This window comes from Castanea sativa, chromosome 10 (genome assembly GCF_040712315.1).
Source record: "Castanea sativa cultivar Marrone di Chiusa Pesio chromosome 10, ASM4071231v1".
Lineage (NCBI taxonomy): Eukaryota > Viridiplantae > Streptophyta > Magnoliopsida > Fagales > Fagaceae > Castanea > Castanea sativa.
This window is the reverse complement of record NC_134022.1, coordinates 37,851,105-37,873,367: the sequence shown is the minus strand read 5'-3', so window position 1 is coordinate 37,873,367 and position 22,263 is coordinate 37,851,105. Positions and strand designations below refer to the sequence as shown.

The window sequence follows — 22,263 nt, the reverse complement described above, 5'->3', positions numbered from 1 at the left end:
AACACTATTGTGGTAAAAAAGAAGAATGGGAAATGGAGAGTCTGTATTGATTTTATAGATCTTAATAAGGCATGTCCCAAGGATCCCTTCCCTATACCCAGAATTGATCAACTGGTGGATGCAACTGTGGGGCATCCCCGAATGAGCTTCTTGGATGCATTCCAAGGGTATCATCAGATCCCTTTGTCATTAAACGATCAAGAGAAGACGGCTTTTCGCGCCCCTAATGGCAACTACCATTACCAAGTGATGCCTTTTGGTCTTAAGAACGCAGGATCCACTTACCAACGGATGGTGACCAGAATGTTCGATTCGCAGTTGGGGCGTAATATGGAAGCCTATATCGATGATATGGTAATTAAAAGTAAAAAAACGGAAGACCATTTGAAGGATTTGCATGAGACCTTCTCAGTGTTAAGAAAGCACAAGTTACGCTTGAATGCATCAAAGTGTTCTTTTGGAGTAGGCTCGGGAAAGTTTCTAGGGTACATGATAACTCATCGAGGAATTGAAGTTAATCCCGATCAAATCAAGGCTATCTTAGGCTTGCATTCTCCTCGAAATCCGAAAGAAGTGCAGAAGCTAGCCGGTATGATTGCAGCCTTGAATAGGTTCATATCTCGGTCCGCAGATAGGTGCCGCCCATTTTATCGCCTTTTGCATAAGTGGAAAGATTTTCGGTGGACTAATGAATGTAACTTGGCTTTTGAGGACTTAAAGCAATACCTAGCTAAACCACCGATATTATCAAGACCAAAAAAGGAAGAAGTGTTATATGCTTATCTAGCCGTCACCGACCACGCCGTAAGTGTTGTCTTGATACGGAATGATAGGGGGTCCAGAAACCAATATATTATGTCAGCAAGTCCTTACAGGAAGTAGAACAGCGATACCTACTTTTGGAAAAAGCGCTTCTAGCCGTGGTGCATGCAATGAGGAAATTGCCCCATTACTTTCAAGCTCATACCGTAGTAGTACTCACTCAGTTGCCCTTGCAAGCTATCATGAGGAAGTCGGACTACACGGGTCGTGTAGCAAAGTGGGGAACCAAGCTGGGGGCTTATGACATCAAATATATGCCTCGGACAGCTATCAAAGGGCAAATCCTTGCCGATTTCGTGGCTGAGTTCACGGAAGGTCAAATTAACCACGAAGATACCATGGTGACAGTAATGGCCATTGGGATGGAAAACGTCACTCCTTGGGAAGTCTACACGGATGGGGCATCAAATCGAAAGGGAGCCGGGGTTGGGTCGTGTTAATTTCTCCCGAAAAGTTAGTCATTGAAAAATCATTGAGGCTGGGATTCTCAGCCACTAATAATGAGGCTGAATATGAAGCTCTCTTGGTGGGCGCCCAAATGGTTAAACACTTGGGAGGAAGGATAGTGATGTTGTATTGTGATTCCAGACTAGTGGTAGGGCAAGTTTATGGAGAATTTGAGGCAAAAGATGAGCGAATGAAGAGCTATCTCAAATGAGTCAAAGGGGTGTTGAGTTTGTTTGAAAGTTATCAAGTACAACAAGTCCCAAGGGGACAGAATGCTCATGCTGACTCATTAGCAATGTTAGCCACTTCACTGGGCTCGAAATTACCACGTATGGTCATGGTGGAGGATTTACTGACCTCTAGCTTGACAAGCGTCTCGGCGGTACGGGTTCACAGCATTGTCCCAAGCTGGATGGACCCAATCATAGCTTTCTTGCAGCACGGTGTACTACCTGCAGATGGGACAATGGCCGAGAAGGTACGAAGAAGTGCTCCCCGTTATTGGCTGTCAGAGGAGCAGAAGCTCTATAAGCGTTCCTATGCAGGGCCGTATCTGCTCTGCGTACATCCTGAAGCCGTGGAACCTTTGTTGGAAGAATTGCATGAAGGGGTGTGTGGGAGCCACACTGGAGGAAGATCATTAGCTCACAGAGCCATGACACAAGGGTATTGGTGGCCGAGCATGCAGAAAACCTCTCAAGAGTATGCCAAGAAATGTGATCAGTGTCAAAGATTTGCGCCAAACATTCATCAATGAAGAGGTGCTTTAAATCCGTTGCCCAGCCTATGGCCCTTCACTAAGTGGGGTTTAGATATTGTTGGACCTTTTCCTCGGGCAGTTGGTAATAAGAGATGGCTCATTGTCGGCACGGATTACTTTACGAAGTGGGTGGAAGCCGAACCGTTAGCCAACATTAGGGATGTGGATGCAAGGAAATTCATCTGGAAAAATATCATAACTCGCTTTGGAGTCCCTCACACCTTGATTTCTGATAATGGGCTTCAGTTTGATAGCAAGACTTTCCGACGGTACTGTGCAGGAATGGGAATAAGAAATGGATATTCAACACCGTCCTATCCTCAAGGAAATGGTCAGGCCGAAGCAACAAATAAAGTCATCTTGGCAGGGTTGAAGAAACGATTGGATGATGCTAAAGGACGCTAGGCAGAAGAGTTGCCTCATGTATTATGGGTCTATCGCACTACACCCCGAAGATCGACAAGCGAGACACCCTTTTCAATGACGTGTGGTATGGAAGCTATAATACCATTAGAATCGGGCTTTCCCACCCTGAAATCCGATCAGTACGACGATATAAGTAATCGTGATAGGATGCTTGATTGTTTGAATACTATTGAGGAAAGAAGAGAAGTAGCCAGTGTGAAGATGGGTAGCTATCAGCAGAAACTCAAGCAGACATACGATAAGGGAGTTAGGTCCAGGCCCCTAGTACCAGGTGATTTGGTGCTGAGAAAAGTAGTGGGGGCAGCAAGAAATCCTACTTGGGGAAAGTTGGGACCTAATTGGGAGGGTCCATATAAAATCACCTCATTAGCAAGTGTAGGGGCTTATCGTTTAGAAGATCTAGATGGGAGGGTGATGCCTCGTCCTTGGAATGTAAATAACTTACGACGTTATTATTATTAAGAAAAGAATTTCCTTTTGTACTAAGGATGTTGTCACTTTGTTTTTATTCGTATCAATCTTGCATTTACTAAAACATAAGTGTTAAACTGACCTTAGCTCTTGTTCGGTTCCTCGGGCCACAAGTCTAAGAGAAATTAACCACTTGCAGAAACATAAGTGTTAAACTAACCTTAGCTCTTGTTCGGCTCTTCGGGCCACAAGTCTAAGAGAAATTAACCACTTGCAAAAGCACAAGTGTTAAACTGACCTTAGCTCTTGTTCGGCTCCTTGGGCCACAAGTCTAAGAGAAATTGACCACTTGCAAAAACACAAGTGTTAAACTGACCTTAGCTCTTGTTCGGCTCCTCGGGCCACAAGTCTAAGAGAAGTTAGCCACTTGTAAAAACACAAGTGTTAAACTGATTTGGTTCTAATCTGGTTCCATTTGGTTCTTATCTGGCTCCTCGGACCATAACTCAAGAATCATAAATCTAACAAGGTAAAGGCTAATGTATCTCAAACAGTTAAGTATGAGTATAAACAAACCTTAAGTGTGTTGAGTTAATCTTGTTTCATGCCTCGTCTCTCACACATCATGAAACATTAAGCAGTTAAGTTATGGTTCCCAAGTTAATCCTTTTGTGTTTCGTAAAATCACAAGTATAATAATGAACAACTTGTAAGTGATATTATGATTTTTTTTAATTCGTTTAAGCCTCTATCTGGATGCGTACAAAGTGACAGTTGAATGGCAACACATAGTAATAAGAATTGCATAACAAAAACAAAGAGAAAGGCCAATATTAGTCCCTTGTAAAATATTCATTACAAAAATGGAGCAGTCATATAGCCCCTTACACCCGTAAAAAAAAAAAAAAAAAAAAAAGAAGAAGACAACAACAATAAAATGACTAAGCAACAGGCTGCTTGTCTTTTCTCTTCTCTGATTCTTTATCTTTTTTCTTCTTTTTTACTGGCTCTTCAGCCAAATCACCCTCAACTACTTCTTCCACGGGCTGGGCTGTAGGAGAAGGGTTTTCGTTGTTGGCGCATCAAATGGGTCAGGAGCAGGAATGGGCGCAGCTGGTTCACTTGGTGGCATGGGGGGAGTAGGAGCTAGGCGCAAGGCCGGAGGGTAGTAAACACTGTCTGGATTTCGGAGTTCAGTGTCAGCAGCTACCCCGGCAGCGTCCAGAGCACGACCCCATACCTCCAAGCAAAACGCTCTAGTAACCCCTTTAAGTTGGGCGGTCAAGCTGTCAGAGGCCTTCTTCATCCCAGCATCATACGCTGCTTGTTCAGCTGCGGCCTGCTCCTGCTCCTTGGTGGCTAGCAACCCTTGCACTTGCTTAAGCTCAACAACAGTGAGAGCGAGCCTGTTTTGAGCCTGCTTTTGGGCCTCAAGAGCAAGATTCACTTGCGATTCATAGCTTTGCAGGGCAGCCTTGGCGTTTTTATGAGCTTTTACTACCTCAGACAAGCGAGTGAGGGTCTCTTTTCAATTTAACTCGGCTTCTTTTTGTGCCCTCACTGCCGCCTCGGCATTGTGCTCAGCTTTCCGGGCAAGATCCAGCGAATGGTCTACCCACTCTTCAGCCATAAAAGAAGCCTAGACCGCCTATGATACATTCGAATTAACATAGTTAGTCATAACAAAGAGTTAAGCTCATAAATGGAATGTGCAAAGACTTAGGAAATACCTTGGCTAAATCCTGTTTCAAGGACAGGAAGACTTCCCTCTTGTGGAATGACCGCAACTCAGCCATGTCTTTAGGAAGGCATAGAGCCTTCTCTAAACACTCAGCCACCAGGCTCGAGCTTCCCTTCTTTGGGTCCCTCAGGTTGGCGTCATCCAAAACAGGATTACCCGAGTTGAGGGTGAAGTTGGGTCGCCAGGCTGACGCCTTCCTTGTAGACTCACCACTGGGGTCCTTCGACGAACCAGTAGGAGCAGATTTTTTGGAAAGGGCTTTTCCAGCCCTGGTATCTTTAGCAGAAGGGTTGAGACTCTCCCCTTCTTCGATGTCTATTACATTTTTGTTACTTTGGCCTCTTTTTCGTTTTTTGTCCACTACCTCCGAGGAAGGTGCCCGAGTCACAGCCGGGGTAATTGGACGAGAAGGGACCGGCATCGCCGGTGAAGAGTCGCCTGCGTGCGCTTGCAGTAAGGCCAACAGGTCGAGCTCTTTCTCTTGAAAACCCATTACGCTGGTCGACGGGTTGGAACTGGAAGGAGCGTCTGGGCGGTAGAACACTTCAAAATCCTTCTCTGTCACCTCGGGTTGATTTGGCTCGGGTGTGGCAGCTCTTTCCTCGGCGACAAGATTAGCAGCTTGCTCCGAAGGATAAAGTAATTGGGCGGCAAGTGGGGCAGGAAGCTGTGCGTCTTGAGTTCCTGCAGGCGGAGGTGCAGGCAGTAGGAATCCAGGGGCCGCAACGTCAATCTAAGCTAATCGTAGATCCCTTGCTCTGATTACGTTCTTCGGGCTTTGGAAACGTTTGGTGGATGGTGTATATCCGAGGATGATGTGGGCTACTCGGAGTTGTCCGTCCCTGTGAACAAATATTTCTGACCGAAGAATCCTGTTTAAATCAGCACGGTTCACAGCAGACAAGTTCGGAGCAGTATGGTAATCGTCTGCAATAAGGAATGAAATCGTTAGAATGAATAAGTTAAGCAATACAAAACACATAAAAGGAATTTGGTCACTCCTAATACTAGGTCAGTCCTCGGGAACCCTACCTGGCACCCCTTCTCGGGTAAGGCAGTGTAAGCCGTCATGCCAATTGCCCGAGATGACAAGGTAATCTTCATCCATCCCTTTACTTGAATCAGGTAAGCAAGAGATCAACCTAACAGAGGGGATCCTACACTTCATATAATATTTAGTCCTGTCCCCTTTTTGGCAGTTGTACACCCAATTTACATCCTGCCAAGTCAAATTGGTCCCCATCATTCGGTTAAGGGGGTCTGCACATCCTAAAATTCTAAGGACATTTGGGGAACATTGTGAGGGGATAAGCCTATAGTTTATCATAAAGTCCCTAGTTACTCTACCCATAGGAATTTCCATGCCCCCCTCGATAAAAGCAATCATTGGAATCAAAATGGATTCAGGTGGCCGAGATACGAGTGGAATCTCTTCTTCCTCACAATACATAATGTCTACGTCATCGGGGATCCTATATCGGTTTTTAAAGGCGGCCTTCGCCTCATCTGTGTTAACTAGCTTAGCGTACCTACCCATTAATCCCTGTGACAAGAGGAGAAAAGCAAGCACGTAGAAAGAAACAGAAGGAAAATGAACACACCTCTGAAGATCGCTTAAAGATGGTCCTCAGGAGCTCACTCTTCTTTTAATCCTTCAAAATGCCAAAATGAACTTCATCCAGCCTGAAGGTTTGCTTTTATAGGGGTGGGAAAGTAGAAATAATGAGGTAAACAAAATAATAAGGGCGGTAACTTTCCCGCTCATAATTAAGAGCAAAATCTGAGCCGTACATTACCCATCCAACCGTAGAACGTGCGCGGGAAAAGAAACGCCAGACTCCATAAATGCTCCATCGTGGGATACAAGGCACCAGACGCGGGTCATGGGGCAGTGAAAAGACGTTTGTACGTGTGAAAACAAAGGGACAGGTAAGAAGCGTGTATGTGAAGTTAAAACTTGGTTATTAATTTATGGTTAATAACTCAAGTGTTAAAAGGGCTTTTGTAAGGTGCCGAGGACCCAAGAACCCGAGGACCCGAGGAAGGGAAGGCCAACACGTATTAAGGAAGAGGAAACAAAGGAATAAGGAAATTTACCCGATGATACCCAAAGATGAAGTGGCATGGGCGCTGGTGACATAAAGGACATGTTGCAAATATCTGAATGTGGCAGGATAACTTAGAAGATTGCATTAAATGCCTGACAACAACCCTTCTGGCCGCATTAATTAGAAAGTACTAACTCAATCCGTCGCATTAATGTAGATATGACCTGAACAGTGCGGAACGCAAAGTTAGAACTTTGCCCCATTACCGACAGACAGATGTCGGGGGAAAGCGTAGTAGATTGCAAGGTGTAAGGCTGCGATGATAGGAGCTAATGATATAAATAGGAATCAAAAACTACGGAGGAGGGACTTTTGTTGTTGAACCCTCTCTACCAAATGTATTGTATTTGGACCTCTAGTGAATGAACGAGCAGTGAAATCCTTAAGCTGGTTTATGTTTTTTTGGTCCTTACAGAAGCAATAAATCTTATGGCTTTCATTCAAGGGAAAAAGAAATAGAGGATTTAGTCCAACACTGTAATTTAGCATATAACTGTTAAAATATTGGCAATATAGATTTTTTTTTTCAGTTTAAAATTCTATCACTAAATAAAAAATAAAAATAAAATTCTCAAAATTCAAGTTCAGGTTAGATTTGGTTATCCTTGGGTAAAAGTGCCGAGTAATAAATGAATCTGTGTACTAATAAGGTAAGTGAATCGAGTATCCATGAGTAAAATTATTGGATCGGGTTTGGGTATGCCCAACCCATACCCGATCTACAATCATCTCTAATTGAGACTACGAAAGTCGTCGTGGCTGAGTGATTCATTGATACCAGGTTTGGTTTTGAATTTTAGTGGCTGGGTTTGGTGTTGTCAGGTATGGCATTGGTCATTTGGCCTATTGGGTTTTGAAATTTTCTTTTTAATTATAATGTGGGACCCACATTATTTCAACTTTCAATCCCTAACTTTCCATGAGAGAGGTGAAAGTTTGTGATGAGCAATAAAGGGTTTTATAACTTTTAAGTGAGACCCACTAAGTCATTGTTTGGTTAGGAAAAAACAAAAAAATTTTGTTTAGTTAGGAAAGAATATTTGTTTTTGCACAAAGTATAGCTACAAAATTTGTTGTAGTCTAAGGCTACAACTTTACTCAATAAAATAAAGATAACAACATATTTTGAAAATCTAATCGTTGAATTATATGTTGTTTACGCTCTTAATACACATGTCAAATTTTGTGTCAATTGGATATTATTTACTATATGATCAATAAGCTTATATTTTAAGCATAATTTTAAATTACAAAAACTTGCAATTTAAAAATTTTATTGATAACATAGCTATTGGTTTTTAATTTTCTAGAAATTTTGCAAGCATGGAGAATATAAGAAAAAGATGCAATCCACTGGTGGATATGTTAAAATTCACCTCCAACCAAAAAAAATTGAGTAAAGTTGTAACTTAAAACTAAAATCAATTCTGTAGCCAAACTTTTCCCTTTAAATGACTAGTTCAATCACAATGAAGGTTTTTTATAAGCTCATGTCAACCCATTATATGTCTGACATATACAGTAAATACTCAACTAATTCAATAACAATGCATCATTAATATAGTCAATAATGAATATTCAACTTAAGAGATGAACACAAATAAGGTTTTCATACATAAACACTATAAATACATCATGAATATAGTAAATAATCAATATTCAAATTATGGGATGAACACAACAGAGTATATATAATAAGTTTTTTCATACAACTAGTCAAAATACATAAACACTGCAAATTTATTTCTTATCGTTGTTGATACAACCAGAAGGGAATTTGTACATCCAGCACATACATCGTCACTATCACTGTTGGAAAAATAGCATGGAGTGAATAAGAAATTGATGTTTTCTAAGTTCACTTGAAGATGTTATTATAAGTAGTAAAAATCCTGAGTTCCACATAGGAAATGAAATAGATAATATATGAGTTTATATGCTCATGAGTTGGACATTGGGTTGGGCTTTTGATATGTGTGGACTGGGCCTACTTGTCTAAATAATAATATTTTATTATTTTAATTTTTGAGTCAGTTAGTCTATGCACAGCAGTTATTACTGAAATAGAGTGTCTATTCAGTAATGTATAATTTTTACATAGTCTCACATTCATAAAAAACTATCAGGAAAACTCTCCAAGTGAGAATATTTTTGTGCATTTCATTTTGTGTCAAAGAGAGAGAAAGAGACATTGAGTAGTTCACAGAGTACGACCTTGCGTGCTTTGTTTTCGTGCTGTAGATCATTTTATCTAGGAACTTAGACTTCCGCGAGTTTCAAAGCATCACAATAATTGTGTGAGGGGCAAAATTTTCTTTAAGGAAATTGTGTCAAACACAAGACTTGATCTGAATTACTCATTCTTCACGCATTTGGTCTGTGAGTTTTTAATTATTTGCAGATTTCTCTTTATATATATATATATATATATATAAGTATTTGTTTATTGCTGTTGTCTTGTACATCTATTTGTGTTATTGCTTATTGTTAAATCTGTGTATTGTTCCTTTTGCTTTATCACAAAAATAAATTACTGAAATAAACCCAACAGTCTTAAAGTTGAATTTCTTGATTTCGTAATTTACTTTTTGTGAATTATGTAAAAGGATTTTTGACGGTGATTGTGTTTAAGAATTATCCATTTAAATTCTTATAGTTACGGACCGCTAGGTAAATTTGCAATTAGTTTTATATACTTGTGCATACGGAATCTTTGCAATTCACCGACTAAACTTAGAGATATTGATAATCTTTCAATTCTGTGTAAAAACAAAAAAGGTATCAATTCAATTTTGATGATTGACATTTATTAAACTTTGTTTTACTTGATCTTACTTTCTTCCTTATATATTATTATATTAGGATATTTGTATTCTTTAATCTTTGTTTGACTGGGCAATATATATTTGCAAGATTGTGTTTCTTAGATACTCTGTATGTAGAATTCTTTGACTATTTAAATATCTTTTGTATAATATACGATTTGATGTTAAGCTTGTTTGTCTTATTTGCCTGGGCAATGTTTAGAGTCTATAGTTTAGTGTATGTGTACTGTGCAGCTCTATTTCTGCAATCCGGTATATTATATATTATATATGCTATGATCTTTCTTATTCACATGGCTCTAAACCTTTGTTACTCCATTGGCTATGTATTTTCTAGTCTTCTAAGTGATTGTCATTTGTTGATTTGTCTTTTGTACAGATTCATGTTCTTTTTGAATTTTGATTGTAGTTCTTTGGTACCTGTGTAGAACACTTTTACTATCAAGATTCTTTGTATATTCTGACATTGCACAGAGACTGGATGGCTTATTATATTGTATATGAATTTTACTTTAAAGTGATACTTGAATGCAGTGCCGTGTTTATATATTTTGGTTGTTATGTAATATAAATAAATGCTTCAGTTGGATTTTGAGAATTAAATTTGATGGAGTTTTATTTCGACCGAAATATCAAATGAAATTGTGCTTGTTGCTGCCCCTATTACTGTTCTTGTTAATCATGGAGAAAAGCCAAGGAAATTCAATGGTACTGAGTTTAAGAGATGGCAACAAAAAATGTTGTTCCTTCTCACAACCCTGAATTTGGCAAAATTCTTGTATGAGAATGCTCCAAAACTCAAGGAAAATGAGACAGATAGGCAAGTGGTTGTTGCTGTAGAATCATGGAAACATGCTGACTTCCTGTGCAAAAACTATATTTTGAATGGATTGGATAACACATTGTATAATGTGGATGGTTCAATCAAGACATCAAAAGAATTGTGGAATTCCTTGGATAAGAAATATAAGACAGAAGATGCTAGAACTAAAAAGTTCATTGTGGGCAAACTTCTGGATTACAACATGATGGATGCCAAAACTATGCTTAGTCAAGTGCAAGAGCTTCAGGTAATTTTACATGAAATACGTGCTGAGAGTATGTCTGTAAGTGAATCATTTCAAGTGGCTACTATCATTGAGAAATTGCCTTCATCTTGGAAAGATTTCAAAAATCACCTAAAGCATAAGCGTAAGGAGATGTGGCTAGAAGACTTGATCGTAAGATTGAGAATTGAAGAAGACAATCGCTCTTCAGAAAAAGCCGTAGGGAATCACTACATGGAATCTAAAGCAAACATTGTGGAGCATAATAAGAATAAGAGGAAGTACTCTGGTGAAAGTTCAAGTCAAGGAACTAGTGGAGGCAACTTTACAAAGTTCAATGGCAAATGCTATGTGTGTGGCAAAATGGGGCATCGTGCTAAGGACTGCCATAAGCGTAAAGATCAAGGGACCAAGAAAGGCTTTCAAGCCAACATTATTGAAGTGGAAAATCTCTCTAAAGCTGTGGATGACATAGACCTTTCTGCAGTGATTTCTGAAGTGAACTTAGTAGAAGGAGATACCAAGGAATGGTGGATGGACATTGGTTCTACTCGCTATGTATGTTTAGATCAGAATTTGTTTTCTTCATACCATCCTATGGATAATGAAGAAGAAATATTCATGAGGAATTCCTCAACCTCTAAGGTTATAAGAAAAGGAAAGGTAATATTGAAGAAGACTTCAGGCAAGAAACTTACTTTGAATGATGCATGTGCCAAATATTCGTAAGAATCTTGTTTCTTGCTCACTTTTGAGTAAGAATGGTTTCAAATTGGTCATTGAATCTGACAAGTTTGTACTCACAAAGAATGGCATGTACGTGAGAAAGGGGTATATGAGCAATGGCCTTTTCAAAATTAATATAGAATAAATCTGAATTATTGCAAGTGTAGATTTGGTTTGTAATAATTTAAGTGTAATATTGTAGTTGTGTGATATAGAGATGACTTATATTATATATATATATATATATATATATATATATCTTTAGTTGACTTATATATGTGTTTGATGTAAATATCTAGACTACTTTATTACTTTTCAGCTTCTCTTTATTTGTGTATATGATTCTTTCAACTTTCCTCTTGTTTGCTTTTTGGAGAAAGTAGCTTGACATATTACAAAGGGTAAAAGAGTTCACATGGCCTAGACATATAAAGTGACAGGATAAACTTGTAAGATTATTTAATATGCTTAAGCCATGTGAACTTGTTTAATGTCAAAGTGAGGCATTAGAGGGAAAACATTCCCACGTATGAAAGGTGTTAGATATATCAAAAGGAAGAGTTCCTTTGCTAATTTAATATTCTCTAACTTGTTGCCTCAAAGAAAATTTGTAAGACACTATAGATTATGGAAATGTCAAATAACTTTCTTATAATTCTTTAAATGTAATGGTGTCTTCTTAAAAAGAAGATGACTTATTTAAAGAGGTTTGATTAAGATACAAAACAATGACATGAGAAATATGCTACCTATTTCTAAAGGTGTAATTACCAATTAAGTGTCTTGGTAGTACACATGGTTATGGTAGGTCTTAACATATTTGTCAGAGACATATTACCATGAGGCAGTTGCTCTCAATTGGAAGTTGTTCGAAATTATAAAAACGGATCTGTAATTAGTGTTTGAGTAGAGAGCAAGTAAACTGCTCATCGAGGGGAATGGGGTTAAAGCCTATTATTTAAAAGTCTCTGGGATGGCAATCCAACCTAACTGACTGGAGATCCCAAGATCTAGGTTCAAAGGGACAACCGAATCGTGGAGACTAGTTTTTATCACTATGGAGATTACATATCCCGCCCATTCCTATGATGAAATAGTGATGTATAGCAGGATACTCTTAATAATAATCACCTATATGAGTGTGAACTGGGCATCTTCCATGAGAGTTTCAAGGTTAAATTCTCTAAAGCACTTCATGAATTTACTAGAATATGTTCAAGGCCAAAATGAACACAACTATAAGAACATAATATGTTCGAAAAGGAGTTGTGTGAATTCTATTGTCTTGGTATACACAAACGGATGAACAGTTCAAGACGTCATGTTCACTGGTTAGCTAGTATATCCGATAGTCTTTCACAAAGGAAAGTTCAAAGCCACAAGCTACTTCTCTCGATATAGTAACTTTTCTTCTACTCTCTCTATGTCTGCATCATCATTTGCATTGTGTTTATCAATTTTTATTCATGTGAGGGATTGTTGGAAAAATAGCATGGAAGGAATAAAAAATTGATGTTTTCTTAGTTTACTTGAAGATGTTATTATAAGTGGTAAAAATCATGAGTCCCACATAGGAAAAGAAATAGATAATATATGAGTTTATATGCTCATGGGTTGGACATTGGGTTGGGCTTTTGGCATATGTGGATTGGGCCTACTTGTCCAAATAATAATATTTTATCATTTTAATTTTGAGTCAGTTAGTCTGTGCACAGTAGTTATTACTGAAACAAAGTGCCTGTTCAATAACGTATAATTTTTACATAGTCCCTCATTCACAAAAAACTACTTTTCAGGAAAACTCTCCAAGTGAGAATATTTTTGTGCATTTCATTTTGTGTCAAAGAGAGAGGAAGAGACATTGAGTAGTTCGCAGAGCACGAGCTTATGTGCTTCGTTTTCATGCTATAGATCATTTTATCCTGGGAGGCAGACGTCCATGAGTCTCAAAGCACCACAGTGATTGTGTGAGGAGCGAAATCTGCTTTAAGGAGATTGCGTCAAACACAAGACTTGATCTGAATTGTTCATCCTTCACGCATTTGGTCTGTGGGTTTTTAATTATTTGCATATTTCTCTTTATATATATATATATTCAATATTTGTTTATTGTTGTTGTCTTGTACATCTATTTGTATTATTGCTTATTCTTAGATCTGTGTATTGTTCCTTTTACTTTATCACAAAAATAAATTATTGAAATATACCCAACAATCACAAGATACCTGAATTAGTATTTTGGCTTTTGAGAAAGAATCATATTATATATATATATATATATATATATATATATATATATATATATATATATATATATATATATATATATATGCTAAAGCATGACAAATTTATTCATCTAACAACAATAGCAACACAAATATAAAGCCTGTAGGGCCAGATTTCACCTAGTAGATAGGATGACATCTTCCATTTTCTTTGCCATTAACTGGAGACCAGTCTCAATAGTATTAAGGAGAAAATCTTCATATCTCAAACCTTCAATCGGATCACAAACGAAGGACCATGACAAATTTATTCATCTAACAACAATAGCAACACAAATATAAAGCATGTAGGGCTAGATTTCACCTAGTAGATAGGATGACATCTTCCATTTTCTTTGCCATTGACTGGAGACCAGTCTCAATAGTATTAAGGAGAAAATCTTCATATCTCAAACCTTCAATCGGATCACAAACAAAGGACCACTCGATCTTGCACCCATTTTTGCCATCACCGTTGGGCGACACTATGAGTTTCGCCACATAAAACTTCATGCCAATGTTATTATCAATAACCTCATAGCTCAAACACCGTTTGATGGGATCAATCATCAGTAGTTTCTCTTTGGCCCACGTGGTCATCGTTTCCTTGTTGCCGTTGGATGAAGATGTTATTGTGGAAGCGCAATACCGGACCATGCCTGGCTGCCCAGGGATCCCATCTACTTGGCAACATGTATCAACATAAGGGAGCCATTTGTGTAGGCTGCAAAAGTCCTCCATGAGAGGCCAAACTTCTTGTGCTGTTGGAATCGCTAGTTCAACACAGGCTTTGCCTTCCCATTTTGTTTGTGTTACTGTTTCCCCAGCCATATGTATGTGAGTGTGAGAGACAGAAGAGAGACAAAAAGAGTGGATTATATATAGAGAATGTGTATATGAGATGTGTGGTTGTTTGTAATGACTTATGTGGGGGTGTTTTATTAAGGAATAATACTTGGACAAAATTTAGCTACAAAATTGGTTGTAATTTAAGACTACAAACTGACTCAATAAAATATATATTACTATATATTTTGAAAATCTAAACGTTGAATTGCATATTCCTTACGCTCTTAATACATATGTCAAATTTTGTATTAATCGAATATTATTTACCATATAATCTATAAACTTATATTTTATGCATAATTTTAAATTACAAAAACTTGCAATATAAAAATTTATTGATGGCATAGCTACTAATCTTTAATTTTCTTGAAATTTTGCAAACATGGAGGATATAAGAAGAAGATATAATTCAATGGTAGATTTGTCAAAATTCACCTCCAATAAAAAGATATTGAGTAAATTTATAGCCTAAGGTTACAACCAATTTTGTAGCTAAACTTTGTCCATAATAGTTTGCCTAAAGATGTAAATGGAAATTACCAATTTCACCCACCTTATCATTGACTCCTACAAAGTCATTACGTATCCTGCGGGTTTTAAGCAAACCGTGTGACTTGGTTGTGTTTTAATAATTCAACTAGATTTGTGAATTATGTGAAATTACATTAACAGATCCATCCCATTGACTTTTCTATTGTTTAATATGTGATAATATGGTAATTTAAATAAGAAAAACCTAAAGAAAAAAAAATTGCAAATTACACCCCTAAAGCTTGGTGTGTAATTTCATTATTGTACATTTTTTTTTCAAACAAATCCTTAATTTGAAAATTCATATTTTTATACCACATATTACCAAAAGTAAAAAGTCAACTATCAAATTTATATTCAAATTTTTACCATGTGAAAACTAAACATTCAAAGGAGTCCAAATTTTCTATCATACTCTTCCTACTGCACTATATACTCTACAAATGAAAACATGCCACATGTCCATCTAATTTATTAATGCTAAATTTATGTCTTCTATCATTTTAATTACCTAAAATAAATAAATAAATAATCCATCATATTTAGGTAATTGAAATGATAGAAAACATAAATTTACTATTTAATAAATTAGATGGACATGTGGCATATTTTCATTTGTGGATATATAATGGAGCAAGAAGAGTGGGATAGAGTTGGACTCCATTCAAAGTTGCTAAAAACTATTTTCTATTAAAAAAAAAGTTGCTAAAAACCTAATGTGATTTTAAAGAGTAATATTATAGTCATAGACTATTTTACAACTTTTTTACAAATGGTTGTTGTGTTCGCCTTCTTATTGGTTTTTATCTAAGCCCACCATTAACATTACTTTTTTAATTTACCAATAACTACTCACCACATCAGCAGTTTGTAAAATTTGTTGTAAAAAAGTTTGTATCTCTAGCATTAGTCGATTTTAAATTTACCATAACTATTGAAATCTAAGATTTATTTAGGTAGAAAACAATTAAAAGGCTAAAAATGAGGAAGGGAATTCTCATTTAAAAGGGGACATTATGTGTGGGTCAACTTTAAGTAATAGACTAATAGTAATTGGATATCAAGTAATAAATAAGATTTGATTTAAACTTGAAAAATATAAAACTAATGACTAATGTCAACATAAAATAAATGGTTAATCAATGTTTTAAACAAATAAGGAAACTTTAATGGCTTATAAGTACAATGAAATTGTTGTTTTTAGACAATATTTGCCCTATATAAGAGTTGCTAATGAGTTATTATAAATTTGTCTCTATGATACAACCAAGCAAAAGTAATGTAAAAGTGGAAGGTTCATTTATTTATTTATGAAGGTTTATTCTTCTCCCTAAGTTTTAGCAATACAAAAAGGATATCATTACCACTTCTCCTCTCTACTCTCTAGGGAAAGGTAGAAAGTTTTCAAATAAATTCAAATATTTCCAGAAAATTCTTTTCCAGTTTTCCTTAAATAGCTTTTATTATATAAATTACATGAATTACAATGTACAATACTAAGGAAATTTTTTATAAGGAAAATTTGCAAATATCATGGAATTAGTTACTGAATACCTCACAAAAGAGAAATTATTAGGTCCACAAAAGGACCGCTAACGTGGTCCTCCCAACTAATGAGATGATATCATCTATGCAAATGTGTGAGTGAGCTTCTAATCAGCACAAAAAAAAAATTACCAAGTGATGTTACATTTGCTTAAATAATAACATTTTATTGGTTAGGAAGTCAGGGAGGACCACATGCATGTGGAAGCTATAAATCTTATGCCTTTCATTCAAGGGAAAAAGAAATAGAGGCTTTAGTTGTAAGGATTGCATTCAATGGTTAATTGGTGTAGCTGATTCGAGGTCAACTGGGCCTCCAAGATTTGGGAATAGAAGGAACAGAGGAAAAGACAAGGAAAAACTGAAATTGAGATTGTATTTGCTTAGTTTCTCAGTGTACAATAGCCTCATATTTATACATCATCTACCAGCTGTCAATGCCACCTCAATTCTCTAACTAACCCTAACTATCCTGTACTTCCACTAACTAACCCATATCCAACTAACTCATCCATATCCAACTAACTCACTACACTACAAGTCTGATATAGGCACGTGAGGTATAAGCACCTAATATGTACTTATGCTATTATTACAATATAACATACAGAATCATGCCTAACAATACCCTCCCCTTTAGAGTACCTTGCCCACAAGGTGAGGGAACTTTTGTTGCAGAACATACAAGCTCTCCCAAGTAGCATCTTCAGGACTTTCACCTAGCCATTGTACCAGAACTTGAGTGATGGCCTAGTGCGCAGTTGATGAGTCCTTTCCAGAAGAATAGCCACAAGTTCTAAGATAACAGAACCTTCCATATCAATAGGTGGTAAGGTGGGAACGGAGACCACATGCTGCCCAAGCTTAGCCTTCAGGCAGGACACATGAAAAGTAGGGTGGATCTTAGAATTTGGAGGCAGGTCCAACCTATAAGACACCTCTCCCACCCTTTGCAAGATCTGAAATGGGCCATAATGCTTAGGAGATAGTTTCTTCACTTCGTGGTGCTTGAGGGACTTTTGCTTGTAAGCTTGAAGACGAAGGAATACCTAATCACCCACAGTAAAACTCCTCTCAGACCTGTGCTTGTCATAATACATTTTCATCCTTTCCTGGGTAGCTACCAAGTTCTGCTTTAACAAAAAAGTCAGCTACTGTCTGGATTTCAAATGAGCATCCACACCTTCAACCTTCGTTATGCCAGGAATATAATCCATAAGCCTAGGAGGGGGATATCCATACAATGCTTCAAAAGGAGTCAACTTAAGTGAGGTATGGAAATTAGTATTAAACCAAAACTTAGCAAGGGGCAACCACTCAACCCAAGTAGCTGGTTTGTCAGCTGCAAAAGCTCTCAAATAATGCTCAAGACTCTTGTTCACCACCTCTGTTTGGCCATCTGTTTGGGGGTGATAGGCTGAGGACATGGCTAATTGGATGCCTTGAATCTTCATCAACTCTTGCCAAAAGTGAGAAGTAAATATAGGATCCCTGTCACTAACAATTGATGAAGGCATGCCATGTAACTTACATACATTCTGCATAAAAAGAGTTGCTACCTTAGAAGCAGTGTATGGATGAGACAAGGCAACAAAATGAACAAACTTTGTAAACTTGTCCACCACTACCATAACCACCTCCTTCATCCGAGATTTTGGAAGACCTTCAACAAAATCCATGCTCACAGCCACCCAAGGTCTCTTTGGTATAGGCAAGGGTTGAAGCAGGCCTGTTGGGTTACAGGTTTCATGCTTGAGCCTCTGACAGGTATCACATTCCTTGAAATACTTCTTAACATCTGCCCTTAAACCAAGCCAGTGGAAGTCTCTCTGGACCCGATGCAATGTTTTAAGGAACCCAGATGACCCCCCCAAGGTCCATCATGCACTTGCTACAAAATAGCTGTCTTTAATGAAGCACAAGTTCCCAAATATATTCTGCCCTTGTATAACAGTAAACCATTCTACATAATGAAGCCTTTAGGACCTTCCTTCCCTACTTGAAAAGCATCTAACACACTCTTAATGGAATGATCATCAACATAGCTAGCTTTAAGTTGAGTCAACCAATCAGGGGCAGGAAAAGAAATCATGCACAAAACACCCTTCTGCAAAGAAACCTCATCAATAGAAACCTGTTTGGACAAAGCATCTGCCACCACATTCTCTTTACCCTTTTTATATTCTACAATAAAAGCATATCCTAACAACTTGGTAATCCACTTTTGCTGAGCCGGAGTACCAATTTTTTGTTCCAAAATGTACTTAAGGCTTTGCTGGTCTGTCCTCACTAAAAAAGGCTTCCCAACTAAGTATGGCATCCACTTTTGCACAGCAGTTACCAAAGCCAGCAATTCCCTCTCATAGGTTGATAAAGCTAAACTCCTCCCCTTAAGAGTTTGGTTGTGGAAAGCTATAGCTCTTCCTTCCTGCATCAGTACAGCACCCCAAACCAACTCCTAAAGCATCACACTCCACCACAAACATCTTATCAAAGTCTGGAAGAGCTAAAACAGGTGGATTGGACATAGCTGATTTGAGATTTTGGAAAGCCACATCAGCTTCCTCGGTCCAAGTAAAAGAATCCTTCCTTAGAAGAGCGCTTAATGGGGCTGCAATCTGCCCATACCCTTGGACAAATTTCCTATAATACCTAGTGAGACCTAAGAACCCCCTTAAAGCCTTAACATCCCTAGGAGTAGGCCATTGTTGCATTGCCATAGTTTTTTTAGGGTCTGTCCTTACTCCTTCACCAAAAATCAGATGCCCCAAATACTCAACCTCACCACAAGCAAAAACACACTTGGACTTCTTAGCAAATAATTGTTCCTTAGCTAACACCTCCAATACAGCTCTCAGGTGAGAAACATGATCAACCAAGGATTTACTATAAACCAAAATATCATCAAAAAAGACTAGAACAAACCTTCTAAGAAAAGGTTTGAACACTTGATTCATTAGGGACTGAAATGTAGAAGGTGCATTAGTGAGGCCAAAAGGCATAACCAGAAATTCATAATGCCCTTTATGAGTCCTAGAAGCTGTTTTAGGAATATCCTTCTCACACATCCTAATTTGGTGATATCCAAACCTTAAATCAAGTTTGGAAAATATGCAAGCACCATTCAATTCATCAAGTAATTCATCAATAACAGGTATAGGGAATTTGTCCTTGACAGTATTCAAGTTAAGGGCCTTGTAGTCAATGCACATACGCCAGGACCCATTTGCCTTCCTTACCAACAAAACAGGGGAAGCAAAAGGACTACAAATATTCCTAATAGAACCAGCAGCCAATAATTCCTTAACTATCTTCTCTATTTCATTCTTTTGGTAAAAAGGGTACCTGTAGGGTCTTTGGCAGACTGCCTGAGCACCCTCCTTAAGAGTAATGTGATGTTCATGCCCCCTTAAAGGAGGTAGCCCTACTAGAGTGTCAAAGACCTGAGCAAATTCTTGAAGTAAATCCACCACTGCTGTAGGTAAAGTAGCCTACCTATCAGCTACGGAGGGAGTTGATATGTGAACCAACAGCCTTTTCTTAATTGGAGCCTTAAAGAATTGATCCCCATCAAGAAGATGTGAACCAAAATGCTTCAGTCCTTACAACAAAACCTTGTGCCCTTTATAACAAAACTCCATAGTCAAAAATTGAAAATTCCATTGAATATCACCAAGTGTGGTAAGCCACTGAGTTCCCAAAACAACATCACACCCCCCAAGTGGCAAGACATGAAATTGAATGAAAAATTCATATCTTTGAAGGCATTCTAGTACTTGATCACAAAACCCTTAAGATTTCACCACTGCACCATTAGCTACCTTAACTTCTAAAGTTTGAGATTGGTCAACCAGCAAATGCAAGTTGGAAACCAATACAGCATCAATAAAATTGTGTGTGTTACCTGTGTCTAACAAAACTACCAAACTAACTCCACTGATTTTACCCTTAATCCTCATAGTACCAGGCGTGGGAGTACCAATTAAAGCAGATAGAGTTATCTCAACTTCCTCAGAATTAGGACTAGTATTCTGCCCTTCATTGATTGAACTACCAAATTCTTCATCCAACTCAGTGATCTTAACCCTAGATTGTGAATCAGGCATCAATTCACTACCTTCAAGAAGGAATATTTTGGCACTTTTACACTTATGGCCTGGACCCCATTTGTCATCACAGTTATAGCATAACCCTTTTTTCTTCCTCTCTTCCATTTGGGCAGGGGAAGTTCTCTTAATTGGAATTCTTGATTTAGCTTCTACAAAGGTATTAACTTTAGGAAGACCCAAGACAGATGGTTTACCTATTTCTTGCTAAATCTTAGAGCTCCTTCTGCAACTTATCAAGTACTCCTCTTGAATTTTAGCCAATCCAAAAGCTGCATTCAATGACTGTGGGTTTAGCATCCTCACTGGCAGGCGTATCTCATCCTTCAAGCCACTTAAGAAACAACTCAAATTATGCATTGGAGACAACCCTTTGATTCTATTTGACAAAATCACAAATTGAGTCTTATACATTGCTACAGAAGATGTCTGCCTCAACCTAGTTAGCATTTCCATAGGATCATCATACGCATTTGTACCAAACCTCACTTGCATAGCTTGAACTAAAGACTCCCAGTCACAGAACACCCCAGTTTCTTCACTCTCTTCGAACCAGATCAGTGCTTCACCCTCCATATGGAATGAAGTCAGCATCAATTTCTCTCCAATGGGGTATTATAGTATCTGAAATATTGGTTAGCTTTATACATCCAGCTTGCAGGTTCATCACTAGAGAATTTGGGAAATTCCAACCTCGTGGGTCGAGACACAGGCAACATAGCAAAATTAGGGTTGTGATTTTCCCCAAGTCTCTGAGATTGGAGAGATCTTCCTTGATCTGAAGAACTCAATTTCTGCAAGATCGTAGTTAGCTACTGACTCATTTCATTCATCATTCTTGTATTTTCATTCATTGTTCTTGTATGGATCTCTTGAATAGTTCTCATCTCTTGTAACTCTTTTGTGTGATGATCAATGGTCATTCTCGTTGGTTGCAGTAGAAGCACGGGTTTCCGCCATAGATGCCGAGGAAAGCAAACTTTGATACCAATTGTAAGGATTGCATTCAATGGTTAATTGGTGTAGCTAATTCAAGGTCAATTGGGCCTCTAAGATTTGGGAATAGAAGGAATAGAGGAAAAGACAAGGAAAAACTGAAATTGAGATTGTATTTGCTTAGTTTCTCAGCGTACAATAGCCTCCCTTTTATACATCATCTACCAGCTGTCAATGCCACCTCAATTCTCTAACTAACCCTAACTATCCTATACTTCTACTAACTAACCCATATCCAACTAACTCATCCATATCCAACTAGCTCACTACACTACAAGTCTGATATAGGCACGTGAGGTATAAGCACCTGATATGTACTTATGCTACTATTACAATACAACACACAGAATCATGCCTAACATTAGTCCAATACTATAATTTAGCATATAACTGTTAAAATATTGGCAATATAGATTTTTTTTCCCTTTTTTGTCAGTTTAAAATTTTATCACTAAAATAAAAAATAAATAAAAATAAAAAACTCAAAATTCAGGTTGGGGTTGGATTTGGTCATCCATAGTAAAAGAGTTGGGTAACAAACGAATATGGGTGCCAATCAAGTAAGTGAATCGGGTATCCATGAGTAAAATTATTGGATGGGGTTTGGGTATGCCCAACCCATACCCAATCTATGGTCATCTCTAATTGAGACTACGAAGG

The 22,263-nt window shown here is 37.8% G+C and overlaps 2 protein-coding genes across 2 annotated transcripts; one reads left to right on the top strand and one right to left on the bottom strand.

The window, feature by feature from the left end:
• The first annotated feature begins 1,564 nt into the window (after positions 1-1,564).
• LOC142612475 (uncharacterized) lies at positions 1,565-2,026 on the top strand. Its single transcript, XM_075784564.1, has one exon. The coding sequence runs from the start codon at positions 1,565-1,567 to the stop codon at positions 2,024-2,026; it is 462 nt and encodes a 153-aa protein (XP_075640679.1).
• An 11,871-nt stretch (positions 2,027-13,897) lies between these two features.
• On the bottom strand, positions 13,898-14,407 carry LOC142612831 (lachrymatory-factor synthase-like). The gene has a single exon (XM_075784995.1). The coding sequence runs from the start codon at positions 14,405-14,407 to the stop codon at positions 13,898-13,900; it is 510 nt and encodes a 169-aa protein (XP_075641110.1).
• Positions 14,408-22,263: the final 7,856 nt, after the last annotated feature.

Excerpts from the sequence above, each read along its gene's own strand:
- LOC142612475 (XM_075784564.1), top strand. The coding sequence starts at position 1,565 with ATGTTAGCCACTTCACTGGGCTCGAAATTACCACGTATGGTCATGGTG.
- LOC142612831 (XM_075784995.1), bottom strand. The coding sequence starts at position 14,407 with ATGGCTGGGGAAACAGTAACACAAACAAAATGGGAAGGCAAAGCCTGT.